The sequence below is a fragment of the Lissotriton helveticus genome, chromosome 1_1 (genome assembly GCF_964261635.1).
Source record: "Lissotriton helveticus chromosome 1_1, aLisHel1.1, whole genome shotgun sequence".
Lineage (NCBI taxonomy): Eukaryota > Metazoa > Chordata > Amphibia > Caudata > Salamandridae > Lissotriton > Lissotriton helveticus.
In genome coordinates this window covers 1,444,542,405-1,444,562,936 of record NC_136057.1, presented here as the reverse complement: position 1 = coordinate 1,444,562,936, position 20,532 = coordinate 1,444,542,405, and the positions used below count along the sequence as shown (strand labels likewise).

At 44.0% G+C, this 20,532-nt stretch overlaps 1 protein-coding gene across 2 annotated transcripts in view; it reads left to right on the top strand.

Moving 5' to 3' along the window:
* GPR108 (G protein-coupled receptor 108) overlaps window positions 1-20,532 on the top strand; it is a 124,204-nt gene that overhangs the window by 30,104 nt on the left and 73,568 nt on the right. For both annotated transcript variants that reach the window (XM_078685739.1, XM_078685745.1), the window contains exon 2: window positions 17,449-17,559. In XM_078685739.1, the coding sequence (XP_078541865.1) occupies window positions 17,449-17,559 (111 nt within the window). The remainder of the gene's footprint in view (window positions 1-17,448; window positions 17,560-20,532) is intronic.

Sequence of the window (20,532 nt, the reverse complement as noted above, 5' to 3'; positions counted from 1 at the left end):
GATTTCAATCACCTCCATCCAGAACCTTCCTATCGCTGGGCGGCTCCAGAACATGTGAATAAACTCCGCCCCCTCCTCTCCACAGCAGGGGCAAGCTGCTGTTATTTTCATTTTTTTATTTTTTTTTATTTTATTGTTCTTAGCACAGCAAACTGCAAACAATATCACAAGTTAATGTATATCAAATTCATCATCAAATAGCAATGTCCAAATATTGACTTTCAGGTGAGATAAACTCATGATTCATAATAATCTCGGAAGGCGCTCCAAATTTTAATACCCAGTCTCTTTTTCCTGGATCCTTTAATTGAAAATAAACTCCACTCCAAATTATATAAACTCAGCATTTTAGCACGCCATTGATAAAAGTCCGGTGATTTTTCCTGTAACCATTCCCTAGCGATGCATAGACGTGCGACTGTCATCGCAAAAAATATAAAATGACGGTATTGAAAAAGTGTTTCCGTATTATTATCTTTTTGAATTTTACCTAGCAACATCATTGCTGGAGAGATAACAACCGTTGATTTAATCACCAAAGAGATACATTTTTCCAAATGCTCAATAAATCCCTTCAACTTAACACAGCTATAAAAAATATGTATCGCCCCAGCATCCTCATCACCACAACGAAAACATTTACCTTCATTTCCAGCTCCCCATTTTGCCATTCGCTTAGGCGTATAATATAAATCATATAGCGATTTAAAAAACTGAGCTTTCAAATTCGCCGACATGAGCGCCTCTTTTGACAAAATTAAAAGATCCTCAACATCAATCTCTAGATCTCCTAGAGATTCTCTCCATTTCACCTGCACTTTTTCTACATCATCTTTCTTAGCCGAGACCAAGGATTGATAGATCACTCCAATTTTAACTGATCTACTAATTTCTTCAATGACTTGATGTTGAATTAAATTCCCACCCCTTCGATTTAAATAGTCCCGAATTTGTAGATATTTAAAAAAAAATACCATCTGGGCAGTGAATATTCATCCTTGATCTCTTCAAAAGATTTACACATCCCATTCTTATTAACAATATGTCCCAAAATCTTAATGCCTTTCTGCTGCCACTTATTAGACATTACATCAGAGAAAATGCCTGGTAGGATCCTATGCGCATTGAACGGAGTATAATATGACACTCTTGATAAATCCATATTTTTCATGAACCATTTCCAGACCTTGAAAGCCCCATGGTTACCTTAAACCTTGTTCGCTTAAAATAACTCCCATCAATTTCTTTAACTAAAATATGCTTTGCATTTGTACCTAACTGTATATCAAAAATATTTGGCATGTTTGCATCATCACTTTCATTTACTCCTATTATCAAAACTTTCATTTTCAATAGAAAGCAAGTTATGTAATGTTATAAAGAAAAAAGTCAGGTACCCCCGTTCCTCCCCTTAGAGCTGGCCACATCATGTATTTAATTGCCCTTCTGGGTCTCCCAGGGCTCCATATAAATTTCCCACATTTATATTGCAGCTCCTGTATTTTATCTTTAGTTATCTCTAAAGGTATAGATCTAAATAAATACAAAACCTTTGGCAGTATATTCATTTTTATGACATTTGATCGTCCAATAATGGTTAGATACAGCCTTTCCCACCTATCCAGAGATGACGTGATTTTTGCCATTAATGTGTTCCAATTGGCTTGCACTAATTCGGTCATATTTGCCCTGATTACAATTCCCAAATACATCACTTCTTTTACCACCCTATTATCTTGCCAAATAATCGTATCAGAACAAAGAATTTGAGTTTTTGTCTCGTTCAATTTATAACCGGTTATAAAACCGAATACCTGTGCTAGTCGTTCGCTTTCCTTTATTGCTGTTGCAGGATTAGTTGTGGCCACTGCAATGTCATCAGCATAGGCAAAAACTGAAAAATAATAATCCTGAACTTTGTAAGGGGGAATCAAAATGTTTTGGCTCAGTAACTCGATTAAAGGGTTAATATAAAAGGGGGGAACAAGGGCAACCTTGTCATTTACCACGTGATATAATGACATTGTCAGAGAGTTGGCCCATGACTGATATCTTTGCCACTGGTGTTAAATATAAAGATTGTATTGCTCTAATAAATTTCACCCCGAATCCCATTTTTTTCATTAATTCCCACAGATAATCCCACTGCACGCGATCAAACGCTTTTTCCGCGTCCAAAAGAATCAGCGCTAGATCATTTTTATTTACTGAGGCAGTATCAAATAAAGAAATAACTTTATTGACATGTTCTACCGTCCCCCTTCTGGGAATGAATCCATGTTGATGCTGTGATACTAAAGGGGTAATACAATCAGACAACCGATTGGCTAAGATTTTGGAATATATTTTATTATCGGCATTTAACAGCGAAATCGGCCGATATGACCCAACGCGTTCTGGTGGTTTACCTTTTTTGCAGAAGACTGCAATAGTAGCCTCTGTCCAAGTTCTTGGGGGATTTCCCATCTGGGCTTCTCGCACTGTTTTTACCAGTTCTTTTTTAATGTCATGATAAAATTGTATATATATTTCACTGGGTAGTCTATCAGGGCCAGCAGCTTTACCTTTAGCTAAACTTTTAACAGCCCTATCCAGCTCCTCCTCTGTAATTGTATCCTCTAGCCACTGTGAATCAGTTGAGTCCACCTTTTTTAAGCCTACTGCTAGTATTGTGTTCCAGTTTGGTCCCGGAACAGATGGTCCTTCATATAACTCAGCATAAAATTGTTGGAAAACCTTGAGTATCTCTTGTGGTGCCGATTGTACCACCCCTGCAGAATCTATCATTTGATCAATATTTCTGGCCGACTCTTTAATACGTAGTTGAATCGCCAATTTTCTCCCAATTGCCTCTCCATATTCATGTTTATCCATTTTTGAAGAAATAAATTTCCTAGCATTTTCCTCTGCCCAGATACCTGATATTTTTGCTCTATCCCTGGCAACTTTATCCTCTAATATAATTAGCCTTCCCCCTTATTGATTATCTCCTGCATTAGCTGTGTTTCAGAATGCATCAATTGCTCATATAGCCTATCTAGCTCTTGTCTAGCTTTTTTTTGTATCCTACACGAAAAACTGATACATTCTCCCCGAAATCCAGCTTTAAAAGTATCCCATATTATGGCCTGTGAGCTGGATCCCTTATTCTCTTCGAAATATAATTTCGTCCACTTCCTTATGTGTTCTCTAAACTCCTCATTGAAGATTAATTTCCTATCAAATGTGAAGCTAATTTGTCTAGGTTTATTTAATGCCATATCAATTTCTAGCAGTAACGGCGAGTGATCGGATGAGATTCTAGGATATACAGAAATAGTTGCACCTGAGGCAATTGAGACAGGGGTAAAGAAATAGTCAAGTCTAACTAGTTTTTTGTGCGGGTAAGAATAAAACGTATACCCAGTGTCTTGTGGCCTCAATTGCCCCCACACATCCACCAACCCGTGATCCTGCGCTAAGCTTACCAAGGCCTTGTATACTTTTGGTTTACGGCCCTTATACTTAGCCAACCCATCCTTCATAGCAGTATTAGTCAAATTTATGTTAATATCCCCACAGATTATTATAGGTTGGGACCAAGTAGTTAACTCCATATTTATTTCTACTAAAGCCTCTGGGTCGTCTAAATTTGAACCATAAATATTACAAAGCGTTAGCTTCTTGCCTTCTACATTGAGTTCCGCTATTTCCCATCTTCCCTTTTTATCAGCCAACGTTTTACCTGTTACTACATTATTGCCTTTACACATGATAGCGACCCCCCTTATCAAACTAGTTTGACCTGTAGCAATCACAAGTGTATATCCAAGTTCTCTTAAGACCACTCTCTTAGACCAAGGTAAATGCGTCTCCTGTAAGCATACTATATGTGGTGCTATATATCTCAGTTCAGCAGCAACTTTCTGTCTTTTTTTCACATTATTCAGTCCTGATACATTTAGAGAACAAATTTTCAATCGCCTAGTTGCCATTATCTTTTTTAACAAATCTAGGGAGGTACCCCTTTAATCTTGTCTTACGAGTTGTATTCAATATCCAAATCATTTCAAAACAATCATATACAACAAAATACATAGTGATCCATACCAGCACAGGATCATAAATGATCTTCTCAATATGCAGTTCACTGTACCCAAGAACTATTTTTTCCCATTTTTCCTCCCTACACCTCCCCACTGTGCCACCCACACATCCCCCCCAGCCATGTGTCCCCCTCCCCCCTACCCACCCCTTTAATGAGGCTTTAGGACTTATGGTCCTCTTGATGCGAGCTTGCCCCATTCTACCTGCCTTCGCCCGCGAACTTGGTATTAATTTAAAGAAAAAAAACAAGTAATAATCATATGCGTCGACCTACTGAATTGAGGCCTGAGCCGTGGACATCATTACAAATCTCTTAGATAATCCTCTAAAGTTACGTATACTCATTATATACTCATTTCGCTAATTAAGCTTATACAGTAACTAAATCCAATTACATTACATTGAGTCCAAAAAAGTCTTAGCTGCTAATGATGTTATAAAGTAATGAGTACGCTCTTTATAAACAACTTTCATTTTTGCAGGAAACATAAGATAGACTTGAGCTCCCTTAGATTGGAAAACAGGTATAAGCTGTCGCAGCTGCCATCTCAAGTCCACCGTTTGTTTACACAGATCCGGACGGACAAAATAATCACAACCAAGTGCACTGATTTTCTTATCTGGTCTTGCATTCTTAAATATTTCCTCTCGTGCTGAGAAGCTATTAAATGCCACTAATAAAGCTCTTGGTCTGTGATCGCGCTGTTCCAAGTGATTTGACCGTATTTTGAAAGGAAACCGGTGCGCTCTTTCAACTTCCCGGTCCCAATCCCATCTAGTTGAATCTGGAAATGATTTTTTAAGAAGCTCAATTATGAAGCCTCGAGGATCTGACCCCTCCTTTCCTTCAGAAATTTGTAAAAACCGCAAGTTGTTTCTACGAGCGCGATTCTCTAGGTCAATGACTTTCCAGTTAATCTCATCATTATAGGCCAACTGTTCAGCTATCACCCTCTTCTGTTGCGTTACCTCATCCTCTAATGTAGATATGCGCGACTCAGCCTCAGTAACTCTGCCCAAGAACTCCGAATGCGATTTAGCCAAACGCCTGACAGAATTTTGAAGTTTTTTGCATGAGTTCTGCACTCTTAAACTGTCCTGTCTATGCTCCTCTCTGTGTAGCATCATGGTCTTGTAAATAAGCTCCAGTGATATCTCTTCATCTGGCTCCTCTCTAGACAGTAATGCAGCTCCTGCACGATCATAATGTCCATCATGTGTCAACCGTAGTCGACGTACAGTCTGGCCATTTGCTTGCTCAGATCCACCCTCTTCGGCGTCAAAGCTGCTATGAAGGCTACCTTCAACCATGCTCATCTGCACTGCATACTGTTGAGCAAGATCCTCAGTAGATGACATGGAGTGCTGTGAAAGAGAGTAAAAATCCGCCGAATCTGTGCTCTCAATGTATTTAACAGGGGTAGTACCAGCAGGGGGGCCACCATTAACTACCACCTCTTGAGCCAAGCCTGTCTCTCCTGGCTCTATCACATTCTCTTCAAGCAATACTCCATCCTCGCCATCTACATCGTTTAACTGTGCCTCATTTGACACCAAATTATCAGAGCCCCCTTCTAGCTCCTGCCCAGTCTCGACACACTCTGTCAGAGCCTCAACAGATCCTAAGGGCACAGAATCTTTACCCGGGTCTTGGCTTCGAATATGCTTTATACTTTTTGAGAGCTCCTTATTTTTCATAGTATTAAAAAGTTCAGGAATGCCTTTAGTCGCTTTTACAGTCTTAGATGCCTCATGTAATACATTTTCCACCTCCTTCTCATACAGTCTAGGATTACCTTTTCCAACTCTTTCAAGTTCTTTAGCTGGTGCCTCCGCTCGACTGGTGCCTTTACTTGCAGTACTTGCGGTATTTCGTGTGGGCGTGGGCATTGCAGCAGCATAATCCGCTCCCGAATTCTGACGCTCACCCTGCATCTCAGCCCCGGTGACAGCCTGCCCCCGGCCCCTTCGCCCCTTAGGAGGCATTTCTCTAATATTTGCTGATTCCGACAAAAACGCCGTGGCTCAATTCGGGCTGCTCTCAGTAACTCTCAGTAGCTCCAACACCCGCTCTGTGACTGCAACAGGTGTGCCGTCTTACAGACCCACCCACCATATCAGGCGCAGCGCAACCACTACGGTCTCCTCAGTCCTTCTCCAGCAGAGATCAACGCTGAGCCCGAAGGTAAGGCACGTCCGTTTTACAAACGTAAGTTTTCAAAGGCAGCTTCTACCTACGATCCTCGGTCAGTAGCGGTGGCGGTAGCGATTTGCTTATTCCGTCGGCTTTCCAGCTTTCAGCCTCCCAGTTTTCAGCGGTCAGACGCCGAAGTTCACGAGGTCCGGCAGGAGCAGCTAGCTCACGCGACCATTGGGGTCGCCATCTTGCCTCAGGGGGCAAACTGCTGTTCTTGCGTAAAAATGCCTATTGATACGTCCTGGGGTGAGGTATGCCCTGTGAAATACATAAAAGTTCACTAGTTGGAATCTATTATTTCTAATGACCTTACTGATGCGTTCTGCCAATTCCCCCCATGCTTTCTCATCTACTGGTTCCCACAGATCTTCTTCCCATCGTTGCGGTAGCTCATTGAGGGCAGGGAGTGTCGTGCAACTGAGTCTGTTGTATAAGAAAGTGACCGCCTTAAATGTCCCCGCTGCCGACACCACATACTGACACCCCTCAGATAGTGGTGCAGATAGCCCACTCCCTCGTTGTTTGCGTATTGCAGCTGTTAAGATAGTATGCAATAGAAAGTCCCCCCTCAGTATCTCGTATCTCTTCCTAAATGTATCAAAAGGCAGCAGGGCTCCTTCCTCGTAAAGCATTCCCATCGTGGGTACCCCTGCTGTCATCCAAGTCTCTAGTCCTTGCCAACCTGCTCTATGTGGTAGTGCCCTGCATTTCGCTAAAGGAATATATTGAGCATACGAGCGCATAGTTTTGGACCTCTGTGAACTTCTAATCCAGCATTTGCGGGCTACTCTTAGTTCTTTAGTCATTTCCTTTTCCCTAACAGGCAACCATAATACTACTCTTGAGAGGAGGTCCAGACTCAGGCTTCCAGACCCTTGTTGTGCAGTCCCCCTTATCTGACTCGCAATCCATTTCGTGAGACACTGCAACTGGGTGGCTAGAAAATAGTACTCAAAATCTAGTGCTGCTAGCCTCCCTCTGCTTTTGGTCCCATTAATGTCTTCAGGGCTACCCTGCGCCTCCCAGCTCCCCACAGAAACCCCGTCACCATTGTCCGTAGATGTCAAACCTCTCCATTGGGATCCATACCGGCAGTACCCCGAAGAAATATAGGAGTCTAGGAAGTGTCACCATTTTTAGGAGCTATATCCTACCAGTCAGCGATAAGGGAAGGGTTCCCCAAAAATCAAAGCTGGCCTTTGTCGCTCTGATAGCTTTTCCCACATTACCCTCCACTCGATCATGATAGATTTAGAGCCCAGGTACGGGAGGCATCTACCTTTCCATTCTACCCCAGCAACCGCCTGCGGCTTGTCTCGCCCCTGCCTGGTAGGAAATAGACATGACTTCCTCCAATTCACTTTGAGGGATGCTATTCTCTCTAGTGCCAGCAGCAATTACCTGGCACCGTCAAGATCTTCTTCCATATTCATAAGGAAAAGCAGTAAGTCATCTGCATATAATGCTATATGATGGGTGCTAGCCCCTGATATAAGTTTCCTGACCTGGCTTTAGCAGCCAGGGGCTCCATAGCCAGATCGAACAGAAGGAGCAACAGAAGACATCCCTGCAGCGTTCCCCTCTCCACCCCATGTAGAAATGTGCCTTTTAATGAACACACCGGTGCAGGGTTCACCCTTATCTTGTCCATAGACCAATAAAATAGAGATTGGCACTGAAGCTGGAATTCAAAGAACAAGTTTATTAACCACTAATGAGTGGGACCACGTCCTTACAACACCCTCAAGTGTTCCAGGAGGTAGTACATTGAATACACAGGCCATTGTGCTTATATACAGACCTTGTTGCAGAGTAAGCATGTAGATACAAATAGAAGGTATAGACCTACACAGAAATAGTTACAGCCAGACATGGGCAGATGAGTAATCACTTAGTCAGCAAAATGGGAGGGGGAACAGAACTGTTCACAGCAGCACAAAATATCTGACAGTTACGTCTTTGACCAGGTGCATTTCAGCAGCTACAGGCCTTTTCACAGCACATACATTGCTTTGGCTCAGTACAGAAGGAGTTAACTAAAGTTAATGACTCAAGCAGAATAGAAGGGCAAGCAGCAGTGAAGACAGAAGAATTACATAGCTAACAAAATGGATGCCACAGACAAGATGGCTTCAGCTTATGCTAACAGAAATTATTTTTTATTTCTACACCCTTAGCTATCCGATATGAGCCTACCTGTCCTTACTCGGCCCTTAGAATCTGTGTATAACAGGGCCGTCCATGGCACAAACTCAGATCCCATGCGCTTGTATCTCGTTCTGCATGCGCTCGTGTCTTATAATTCTTGTAAGCAAAGTAGCGCAGCCTCTCCACCTGCTCCGTTACCATTTCTTTGGCTGCCAGTAATTCCTCTTGCTTATCTACATTCTCTGGTCTTTCTCTCTCAATATTTCGTAGACGCTTCTCTGCTATTAAAGTGCCCCTCAGGAGAGTCCTCCTCATTCCCACCATTTCGGAGATGCACCTGCCCCTAAATACTGCTTTGAAGGCCTCACACTCTGCAATAGGGCTCGAAGCAGTTCCCACATTTTCATCAAAGTATTGCTCTATGGCTGTTTGGATCGTTGCTTGATATCCCTGATCTTCTTATTCTTCTGGTCTGAGGCACCACGTGGGGATGCATGACCAACCCCTGGACCAGCCGAGCCCAATCAGCAGTGGATTGTGGTCTGAGACCGTTCTTGTCAGATATTCCCTAGTCTGCACACACTCATGAACATCTGGAGTGCATAATATGGCGTCGCAGAGTTCTCCCTATCTAATTTCTGACCTCAGACACGCCTGGCCTCTATAGAAAACCCCCAAAACAAACAAACTTCCCAACTCTCCTTCCCCAGGACAGGTAGAATTAGTCCCCCCCTCCCATCCAAACACTTAAACTGTTCTTCTGGCTATGCAGTTGTGGTGCCTATCGCCAAGACCCCCTCCACCCAGTATCCCCCATGGTTCCGCAGGTAGTCTTTGCCCCAGCCTCCCTCTTTCTCCACCCCCCCCTGTCTATCAACTCCTTCTGAAGCCCCCCTCCCCTCTCATTTCAGGGGCATCTCAAAAAGGATATAGTCCATCTGAGTCTGCAGTTCTTCTGACTTGGAATTTTCCGGTTAGCCAAGTTCATCAGCTGTGTTGGGTGTTACTTCTGGTAGCTCCGTCTCTGACTCCTCAGCTGCAGTAGATGTTGGAGATCCCTCCATCCGATGAACTTCTCTGTCGCTCCGAGTTGATCTAGGGCTGGACCCCGACTGGCCTAGCTCCGCCACCTTCTGAGGGCCTTGCATCATTCTGCCTGGGCTTCTATGTAGGTTGGTGCTCTTGCTGTGCCGTATTCTGCTTCTCTCCTCACCGCAGCTGATCCCGGTGAGCTTCCCCTCGATCCAGAGCCCCAACCATTCCAAGGCTTCCTGGGGCGTCTGAAAGAACTGTACTCCCTTTGGGCCAACCAACCGCAGCTGCGCCGGGAATAACATTGGGAGCTGCAGTTGCCGCAGCTTCCTCTTCACTGCCAGAAATATGGTTCTTTGCCTCTGAACCTCTCTGGTAAAATCGGGAAACTTTGCTATTTCCAATCTGTAAGTAGTTTTTCTGGCGGGCCTGCTTAAGAATGTGGTCTCTATCTTTCAAATGGAGCAGGCAGGCCACTATTGGCCTTAGTAGGGCCCCTGGCTTGGGCACTCTGGATGGGACTCTATGCGCCCTCTCTAGGGCATAGAATGGCGATAACCCTTCTGGAGCCACTTCCCTTTTGATCCAGTCCTCCAAAAATTGCACCATGCCGTTACCTTCCTCCTTTTCCGGTACTCCAACTATGTGCAAGTTATTTCTGCATGATCTTCCTTCACTGTCCTCTGCCCGCACCTCTAGCATCCGTACTTTCGCTTCAACGGCTGCGAGGGATTTCCACAGATCCGTTACCTCCGTTGGAAGGTTCGCACGCGTCCTCTCAGTGCTGGTTATTCTCTCCGCTAGGCGGCAGTGATTGTCTTTTAGAAGACTGAGGTCAGTGCCAATGGAATACATTTTTGTTTCAAGTGCTTCACGGGATGCTGTGATAGCCTCCATGATGTCCGTCAGCATGGGGCATATAACAGAGGCATCCCTCCCTGTTACTGGGTTGTCATCTTCTTCGTCTGTCTGGGTGTTCCCGCCGCCCGTAGCAAGGATACTGTGTCCTTTTTTCTTTGGTACTTTCCCTATGCTTGTCCATAATCTCACCTTTCTGGTAGTTGGTCTTCAAGTAGCAGTCCCTTGCTAATTCCTATAAAAAAATCTTCACACGGCCCTCCTCACAGCGTTGGGCTCCAGGCTCCTGAGCTGATCTGGTCAAACCACCCCTCTCTGCGGTTCATGGACTTATGCCCCAGGTTTCACGCGTCTCCCAAATGGCCTAGGGTCTCAATTCAGGGACAGGGATCGTTTTCCCGGTCAACTATCTTCCTGCTCCGTAGACTGTGTTCTTCTTGGCCCAGGCAGGCCTACTTCCCTCTGGTATGCACACAACAAGGAGCTTTAGAGGGAAGAGAACCGACCAGGTCGCCCTCCACTCAAAAGTCAATAGAAATACATAAAGACCTGGTCTGTAAGGCACCTCTCTTAAGGCCAAACGATATAAAGCGGGAGTAGGGATTCACAACATTTAATTCCCATAAACGCCCCTCTTTTCCATAACGAGGTAGTAACCACCCGCTTTTTTGTCTTCAATTTAAAGTAAAAACCGTTTTGACAAATGGCAGTCACCATGTTTTGTTACCCCTGACCAACGTACAGGAGGATTAATGCAAAGGGTGCATAAAGTTCTGAGCATCACAATCAAAACAGAACAGAAAATTTGTGAAAAGGCAAGATGACCCCTCACGTGCGCACCACCAATCGAGCTCGTGCGCACCACCAATCGAGCTCGCTGGTTGGTACTCACCAGCTGTGCCCACTTTTACCATCATGGATAGTCATCTTGTCTTGAGAAATAATAAATATAGTGTCCAAATCAAAATCAATAGGTGCTGTGAAGTGAAGTGAATAGATCACATCCCACGATGCGACCATGTGAAGCTAAAATTGAAATAAGTTGCACTTTACTCGATACCAACTTTATTATTCACTTGTGCACTTATTCAAATTAAAAATCGGTTGCCTATCATGCACACCGCTTTATACTGCGCCGACATGTTTCATTGCCACAACAATTTTGGGGCAATTTCTTCAGGGCAAACACAGTCGCCTGGCACCAGTACTTGACACTTAAATAACTTTTTCCAAGGACCTAAATGAGCCACCGTTCTTCGTACCAGCTCTATCCTTTTGGGTCACACTTCCCTCTGGTGCCTGGGGTTCAGTTGCCTCACTCAGTAGTACATTCAATATGTCTCCCTTGCTCTCAGCAGTTCTCGCCTTGCCCTGTCTCTTGCCCACAGCTGCTCTGATGGATGCAGGTCCCCAGGTCACCGTGCTGGCTAATCGAGGACTCACTTTCTCGGTCTGTTATATTGCTATGTAGCTGCCATTATGGATCTCAGAGCCTTCTTTGGTGGGCCCTCTCCCAGATTAGTCCTCGCTCTCAATGCGGGCCTCCTCTCTGCTCCTGGGCCTGCCCCGCCAAGTTGCCTCTCTTTGCCTGCAGGCCGATCCTTTGTGTCTTTCCGCTGTTTAACGCTCTTCCGTACTGCCTAGGCCTGGTGTCCAGGCCTCAAGTTTCCCAAGCCCGACTCTGGGCTCCAGCCAGGCATGTGCTCCTTCCCCTGGTTCCTTCACTCCTCTGCCTTCCACTGGTCCATCCCGTTCGGTTGTGCTGGGTACGGCCGCACAGCGCGTCACTCGCAACCTGCTGCTTCTTCCTTCTCGTTCCTGACTCCGCTCCTCTGTGTGGCTGCCTTAATGCTGTTGCGGTAAGCACTCACACACTCTATTGATGTCGCCGCTTGTCTGTCCGATCAGCAGGTGTTCAATTTGGGCAGCCCGCGCCTCCGTTGCTCCTTAGGTCCGATCCCACCTGAGCTTCCGTCCATGGCTTCAGCACCTGTTTCGCGCTGCGGCTGCCATTTTGCTTGCTGTTTCCCAGGGTCCTCTTGCCGATGGCTTCGTTCCCTCGCTATTTGCCTCTCTATCCTGAATCTGCTTGTTCCGGGGCACTTCAGCTCTTGTTGCCCCCGCCTAAAAGGGGGGCTGGGGTTCAGGATTCTGTCGGATAGGGGAACACTAGGACGGAACTTCGAGGTCCGCTACTGTTTACATCGCCATCAGGCCACGCCTCTCCACTCAGTGAACCTTGACGACAATTACTGCACAGCGTGGACTGTGCATGCCTGCCCTAGACCTGCCTCCATACACACTCCTGACATATATAGATCAGGTCTGTCACAGTTAGTTACCTTTTATGTTTGTTATTACAATTATTTTGTATTTCTTTACAGCCATTTCTCCTTTACACTGCAGATCTAATATATCCTAACATACTTGTAGAAATTACTACACCGCTGTTCTAAGATGTGTGCCACTCAGAGACTGTTTTCTTTTTTCGCATCAGTGTGTGAAATCTGTTTCCTCATTATTGTCCCGTACATCGGCTGTACCATGTAATTACATAATTTTGTATTTAAAAAAAATCAATAACAATTGTTGTTATGTTGTTGTATTTATTATTGTAGTGTTTCTTTAAATGCACATGAGGTCAGAACTATGGAATGATATGTGTACACTGTTCTAGTTCTGTAGTCAGTTGCTTTGGAGCCTATGAACGGTATGCTGCTTTCCTGGCACTCACCTGTTGTACTACTTTATACCTTAATATATTGAATAAAGGTATTTATATCAAACTGGATTCCATCACTTCAACGTGTGACGAGAATGGGATGCTGAACCTTATTAAGGAGCAAGGTTGGTTTTTTTTTCTCCTGTGTGAAGACCATTTTTAAGACGAAAGGTTTTTTTTTTTGTGGGCTGCCTCTTCGCTGGAAAAGGAACAACTAGTCTGTCGTGCAGAAAACAATGACACTTCGTGGGAACCTCTTTTCTGACATTTTCACGGAGGGAAGACTCACCTCCATACGGCCTGCGCATTGTGACCGTTGAAACCACTGCCTTACCGCATCTTTCAAGCAGCGGCAGGGATTCGGTAGAGGCGGTGTGCGCTGCTGGAGTCATTTCCTCGTTCCGCTGCCGGTGACGCTGATGTGTTCTCCTGTTGCGTCTGGTGGTGGAGTTACGATCTAAGCGCATTGACATAAGGACGGCCATATGCGGGGTCATGCAACGTGACCTGACGCAGCGGCCATATTTTAAAAAAATTATTTTATTGAGACTCGTTATCGGAGAGGAAGGAGCATTTACGGAAGTGAGGACATTCGATGGAGGAAATTATTAGAGGTATGATGAACAATTATTTTGAATGACCAGCGGAAGAGGAGCTTTATAATACATTATTGGCATTTTGGTGATTTATCTACAACAGGTGAGGTAGTCGGGTGAAAGCTATAATTTTGTTGTGTTCTGGATTGTTGTTTTTTTTCTATTCACAAAGGAACACATTATATTTTTGTATAAGTTTCATGGTTTATGGAAGAAGGAGATTATATTACAAGTAGAGACATGGCTCAACAAAATTTTTCAATTAGTTCTCCAGAACCATTTTGGGTTTCGGGTGCACAACCTAACATCAAATGGATTGAATGGAAGGAGTACTTTATTGATTATATTGAGGCAATCGATGAGGCTAAGAAGATGAAAACAGAGCAAAAGAAGAGGATCTTATTGCATTTCTTGGGGCCTATGGGATTAAAAACACATTCTTTTATGAGTAAACATATAGATCCTGATCTGGATGTATTTGGAAATACCATTAAGGATATGGATAAATATTTCGCTCCAAAAGTCTGTATTGGTGTCATTAGACACAAATTCTTTCAGAGGAAACAAACAAATGAGGAGAAAGTAGATGAATGGGTTGATGACTTGAAGAAGCTGGCAATTGACTGCAAGTTCAGTGATTTACATGATGACTTGATACGTGATCAGTTAGTCATGCACAATAATAATACTACGTTACAAGATAGGTTGTGGGTTAATGGGGATGCACCCTTGGATGATATAGTTGCTATTATGAGGATATCAGAAATGTCGGGCAAGTGTGAGACGGTGGTGAAGGAAGCGGACAAAGAGACAATTAAAGCATCTGCAGCCATATGTTAAATTCAAACGCCGAGTAAAGGTTTTCATCAACAGTCGCATGGGAAATGGATTAACCAAACTGCGAGATACCAGAACAAGGACAAGACAGTAAAGGAGAGAAGATGCTATCGATGTGATAGTAGAACACATTTGGCTTTTAGTAGAAATTGTCCTGCTTTAAAGAAGAAATGTGGGATCTGTGGACTTATGGGTCTTTTTAGTAAAATGTGCCGTAGACGTTCAAATGTGAAATATATTTGAGATGAAGTGTTAGAGGAGGTATGTGTAAAGAATGTGAGGGGGAATTGTATTATCAAAATCACGGAACATTCCATGGAGTGCAAACCTATATGTGAGATATCTCTGGGAGGAGTGTTAGCAAGTGTGTATGCAGATTCAGGGTCCCCGTACACAATTGTTAATGAGGAGGTTTGGAAACATTTTTTTGTGGGGAAACTTGGAAACCAGTTGAATGAATAAGACATTTGTCCTGTTAGTTACACTGGAGAGAAAATTGAGATGTTGGGATTTAGATGGCTTACCTTTTTATTCAAAGGGAGGACCACTAGAGAGAAGTTGTATGTAGCAAAAGTTGGATGTAAAGGTGAGAGTCGTTTTGAACCACCAAAGCAGGTAGCAGAAATTTTGAGAAACTCAGTGAGACTATGTGATGGAAGCGTGTGGAATCTTAAGAACATTGCCATTGATCCTGTACAAAATAGGAGTGTGGGCTCTCCAGAGATGAACAGTCAAGATAATTTTGAATGGATTGAGGACCACTTTGATAACAGTTGTTTACAATCTCAATTAGCTGCTGATATTGTGAATAATTCTGAACAAATTGATGGTGCATCTTCTTCCTGTAAGGGGGGAAGGGATTGGAGATCGCAGTTCCAAAGCAGACTGTGATTCTAGAGTAGTTGATTCAGTATATGAAAAGAGAGTTAGAGTTTTACCTTCTTGGCTTAGAGAATATGTTATGTAATTTATCACCTTGAGTGATGTAAGATGTTCATCATATATTTAAAAGATATGTCGGGAAACTTATTTATCCTTGGTAGTTTGGAATTGTTTCCTTTCTTATTTTTCTCTTTTCTTCTCACTATATCTCTTTTTTTCTTTATTCATAAGGGGGTGGATGTGTTATGTTGTTGTATTTATTATTGTAGTGTTTCTTTAACCCCTTCGATGCTGGCCCGTTTCCGCCGCTGTGCGGTAAACAAACGAACAGGGCGGGGCCGTGACGAACCCCAGCCGTCATCCGCACACAAGCACCGTGGAGCGTGACGGCTGGGGTTCGTCACCAGCATGCAAGGGGTTAAATGCACGTGAGCTCAGAACTATGGAATTATATGTGTACACTGTTCTAGTTCTGTAGTCAGTTGCTTTGGAGCCTATGAACGGTATGCTGCTTTCCTGGCACTCACCTGTTGTACTACTTTATACCTTAATATATTGAATAAAGGTATTTATATCAAACTGGATTCCATCACTTCAATTGTTAAACAAATAAATCCTCCTCCCCCCCCCCCCCCCCCCAAAAAAATCAATTATTTTTTTAAAGGATCACAAGGGCCTCCAGGAGCCATGGAGTAGTGGGTAGGGGAGTGGGTAGATGGGGTAGCAACCCCAGCGGGGTCGGGGGGGGGGGGGTGTGCGGGGGGCTGGCACGATGACAGAGGATATTATTTTAATTCTGATATAACACAGCCATAATTTAGCACCTCACTGCATGGCACCAAATATGATAATGGATTTTTTTTTGTTCTTAACCAATAGATTTCCGAAGCTTCTTATCTCCTGGATAACTAGATATTTTATAGAATTTCACATCCCTACATCTGGGGGATGGGATAGGCTTTGCCTGAAAATGTCACTTGTATTTCGATGTCTTAATTTTCTCCATTGCCCTCTTTGGGTCACACGACAAACTCCACATTATTATGTCATTTATTGTCATTGTCTTCTGAGGATAATGAACACCTTTACTATAAAATCGCAATCCTCACAGTTGTCAAACCCTATGATCTCATGTACCTCTTCATGGTCCCCTTTGTGTGCCCTGACTGTTGAATGCTGCTCTACAGAACGATTAACCCTCACATGTTCCCCTAGCCTTGCACTTTGTTGTTAGCATTCCTCATTTTGCCTGTGTGCCACATCACCCTTGAATAGTGCTCTATGTTGTCGTAATCATCCTGCATTTTATGTTGTGGGTAAAATAACCCTCAATCCTGCTCTATGATGTCATACGCCCTTTAGTCAAGTTGCCGTTCAAATCATGAAACGTGTCATCTACCTGGATTATCTACTGAGACGTACAATGCCAGATCCTCTTTAATGTCATAAACCCCTTGAAGTTTCTCAAATGGGTGTACACTCTGCCATGTTTCACACTATTTCAAATCCTGCTGTGTCATGTCCTAATTCACCTGCATTGTCTCCCATGCCTCCAATGACTTCCAAATCCTGTTGCATGTGGTCACAAACTACCTGCATTGTGTCCCCTGGCACATGTGACCAACCAGGCATGGTCTCCTTTGGGTCACTTGACTTTGGATGCCTGCTACATGATTTTGTAGTGTCTCTGCATTATCTCTCATTTGTCATTGTACCATTTGGATTCTTCTCGTTTGTCATGGTCCACCTATACTGACCCTCTTGGGTCACGTGGGCACCCAAATCATCCAAATGTACTCTCTGACTTTATAACCCACCTGTGCTGTCTCCCATGATCCATGTTGTCATAATCCCCCTGCATGGTCTCCCGTAGTGTACATGACCTCTGACTTCTGACTTGTGATGTCATAGTCCACCTGTATTGTTTCCTAGAGTACACAGCTTGAAACCTAATGATACCCATCATGGTAAGGCCTGTTGATGCACTCATGTCTAATTTCATCTCTGCCATGTTCTCAGCTCACTTGTTACCTCGTTTGCTCTGGCTCTCTCCTTCTTGTTTTCCCACCTCACAATGCTCTCTGTTACAGGATGAGAAACGCTCCAACATTCAGGTCAACAGCTTTGGCTTTTTTGCAAATGGAACCCTGGAGGTAAACATGACACTCAGGCTTGTGCGGCCTCCCAACAACCAAAGCCGGGTAAGTTTGTTCACTAACATTGGAATCATTTGGGGCAATGTCAGAGGGCTATGAGGAGTAGGACTTTTGTGCCATCATTGACTGTCCTGCTTAGAATGTTATCAATTCATAGTACTCTCATATGTAGCCCAATACCGGAAACCCATGTAGGAGGTTTTTGCAGGCACGACATACCAAGAGAACCCATTTCAAAGTTAGAAAAAAATATCCTCAGGGAAAGAGAAAACAGCTGCTAGAGCATCTGGCACCATCTAGTAGTTTTAGATCTTAGCTACTTCATCATTAATGAGAAGGCTTGCTTCAAAATCACTAAATAGATTTTGTAGCACAAGTACATGTGCTGAAAAAGAATGGAGTCTGGGGAATAATGCCCCCTCTGTTCCTCCCCCCGAGACAGCCATTGATACTAGAGGCTAAAGTATTAGTCAGTATTGAGAAGTCTACACTCCCAAGAGGATTTCTATCCTCTTGCCATCTTCCTGTAGGATGCAATGTATTCCTGTTTGCCAGCCGAAGACAGCTAGTGGCTCTGTGTGCTGTTAGCATCCACAGGCATGTTAAGGTCCCCACTTCTCTACTATGGGGATCAAACCTATCCCATTCCTTAGGGTGCTATTCTTCGTCTCTCACTATCCCTAGACAGGTTTTCGTTCATCCACTCTGACTCGTCACAGATAAGGTGGGTTTCAGTCTCTTTCTCTTTTGCAGACAGAATGAGCTTCATCCCCTCTTACTATCCACAAACAGGATTGTTTGCCTATCCTCCCTCAGGAAGGGGTCTGTCCCATTGCTCTATTCATAGGTAAGGTTTGGGACATCCCCTCTCTCTATTCACAGTCAGGAGAGGCTCTGCTTATTCGCACACTTGGCAAACAGGGGCTTTAATGGACTAATTATTATATAGTTGTTTTTATATCAACATACCGTTGAAACTCGGTGCACTGCTTAGTCGCTGTTATTTGGTTGTGGTTTTCTCACACAGAGGTCACATTGCACTTTGTGATATTTGTGATATTTGTGAGGTTATTTGTAGAGCGCGACGTTCGCTCCGGAGGGAGCATCTTGGCGCTAAAGATCCTGAGTGGCCAATCCTGGGGTTGAAGGAGGGATTAGATGGCCGCTTTAGCGTAGTCATCGGAGAGGTTGAAAATCCAGGTCTTTAAGAGCTTTCTAAAGGGTTTTTCCAGCGTCTGTTGTCTGAGAGTTTTGGGCAGGTTGTTCCATGCTTTCGTGGCCAAAGAGCTTAAGGTTTTGCCACCCTTAGTCTTTAGGTTATATTTAGCCGGGAGGATAAGATTATCAAGAGACGAGCGTAGGGAACGACTAGGGGTGTAGTGGGGGAAGCGACTGGAGAGGTATTTAGGGCCGGTTTTGCTGAAGGCACGGAAGGCAGTGATCAGAATTTTAAAAAGAATTCTCTTATGGAGAGGCAGCCAGTGTAGTGAACGGAGGGCGGCGGAGATAGAGGATCTGCGAGGTAGCCTGAGTACTAGTCGTGCGGCGGAGTGAAGCACACTTTGAAGTTTTGATAGTGTGTTCTTTTTTGCCCCTGCAAGAAGGCCGTTGCAATAGTCTAGGCGAGAAATTATAAGCGCTATTGCAACAGTTTTCCTGGCATCGATAGGAAGGAAATTGAAGAATTTTCTGAGAGATTTGATTATTCCAAAGCATTTTCCAGCTACCGTTCTAGTATGTAGGTCAAAGGAGAGGTCAGAGTCAAAGATAACGCCGAGATTTCTGGCGGATGTAACAGTCTGGGGAGGAACAGCTGAATCGTCTGGCCACCAGAGGGCTGGGTTGAAGGAAGCGTTTCTTCCAATTGGAAGGATCTCAGTTTTGTTGGAATTGCATTTTAAATGGTTCCGATCCATCCAGCGGAAGACTTCAGTTAGACAGAGTTTAAGGTTGAGCTCGGCGTCAGTGGAATTGTCATCTAGTGGCACGATGAGTTGTGTGTCATTGGCGTAAGAGGTGACTGGTATGCCGAAGGAATCGATCAGAGACAAGAGGGGAATGAGATAAATATTAAAAAGAAGGGGACTCAGGATGGACCCCTGCGGTACACCTGATGAGACCAGCTTCTCTTTCGAGTGAAAGGGACCTAGGGCGACAGTTTGTGAACGGTCGGTAAGGAAAGACTTAATCCAGGCTAAAACAGTGTCGGTGACGCCAATGTCCCTCAATCTACTGATGAGGATGGAGTGGGATATGGTATCAAACGCCGCCGTTAAGTCAAGGAGGATGAGAATAGAATTTTTCCTCTGATCTTGTAACAATCTGATGGTGTCTGATAGCTCTATCAGTGCAGTTTCAGTCGAGTGTTTTGGACGGAAGCCCGATTGTTTAGGGTGTAGAATGTTGTTTTCTTCCAAGTGGCGTTTTAACTCTCTGTAGACTAGTTGCTCCGTTATTTTTCCCAGGGCAGGGAGTAGTGAAATTGGGCGGAGGTTGGTCAGATCTGTCGGGGACTTGTTGGCCTTTTTCATTAGGGGTTTAACAATTCCCTTCTTCCAACGACTGGGGACATGTCCTGTGAGGAGTGAAGAATTAACTATTTTGTTTATCGTCGGATTCAATACCTAGATTAGTTGGTGAAGTATTTTCGGTGGACAGGGATCCGAAGGGGAACCGGATTTGCAGGCCAAGATACTTTCTTTGGTTTGCGCTAACGTGGCCGGAGGAAAGCTTCTAAGAATGCCGACACTCGATTCCGGGAAGGAGGGAACAAGGGAGGCATCCGGGATAGGGAAGTTGTTTTGGATGGAAGCAATTTTATCTTCAAAGTAGTCAGAGATTTGGTCACAGAGGTCTTGAGATGGAGGTATTTCCGGTAGGAGTGCTTTGGGCTGAGTAAATGATTTTACTATTTTGAACAGCGTCTTTTGTTTTTGGCTGGCGTCTTTAATGGTATTAACGTAAAAGTTTTTTTTGGCTGATTTAATTTTTGAGAGATACGTTTTCCTAATTAAAATA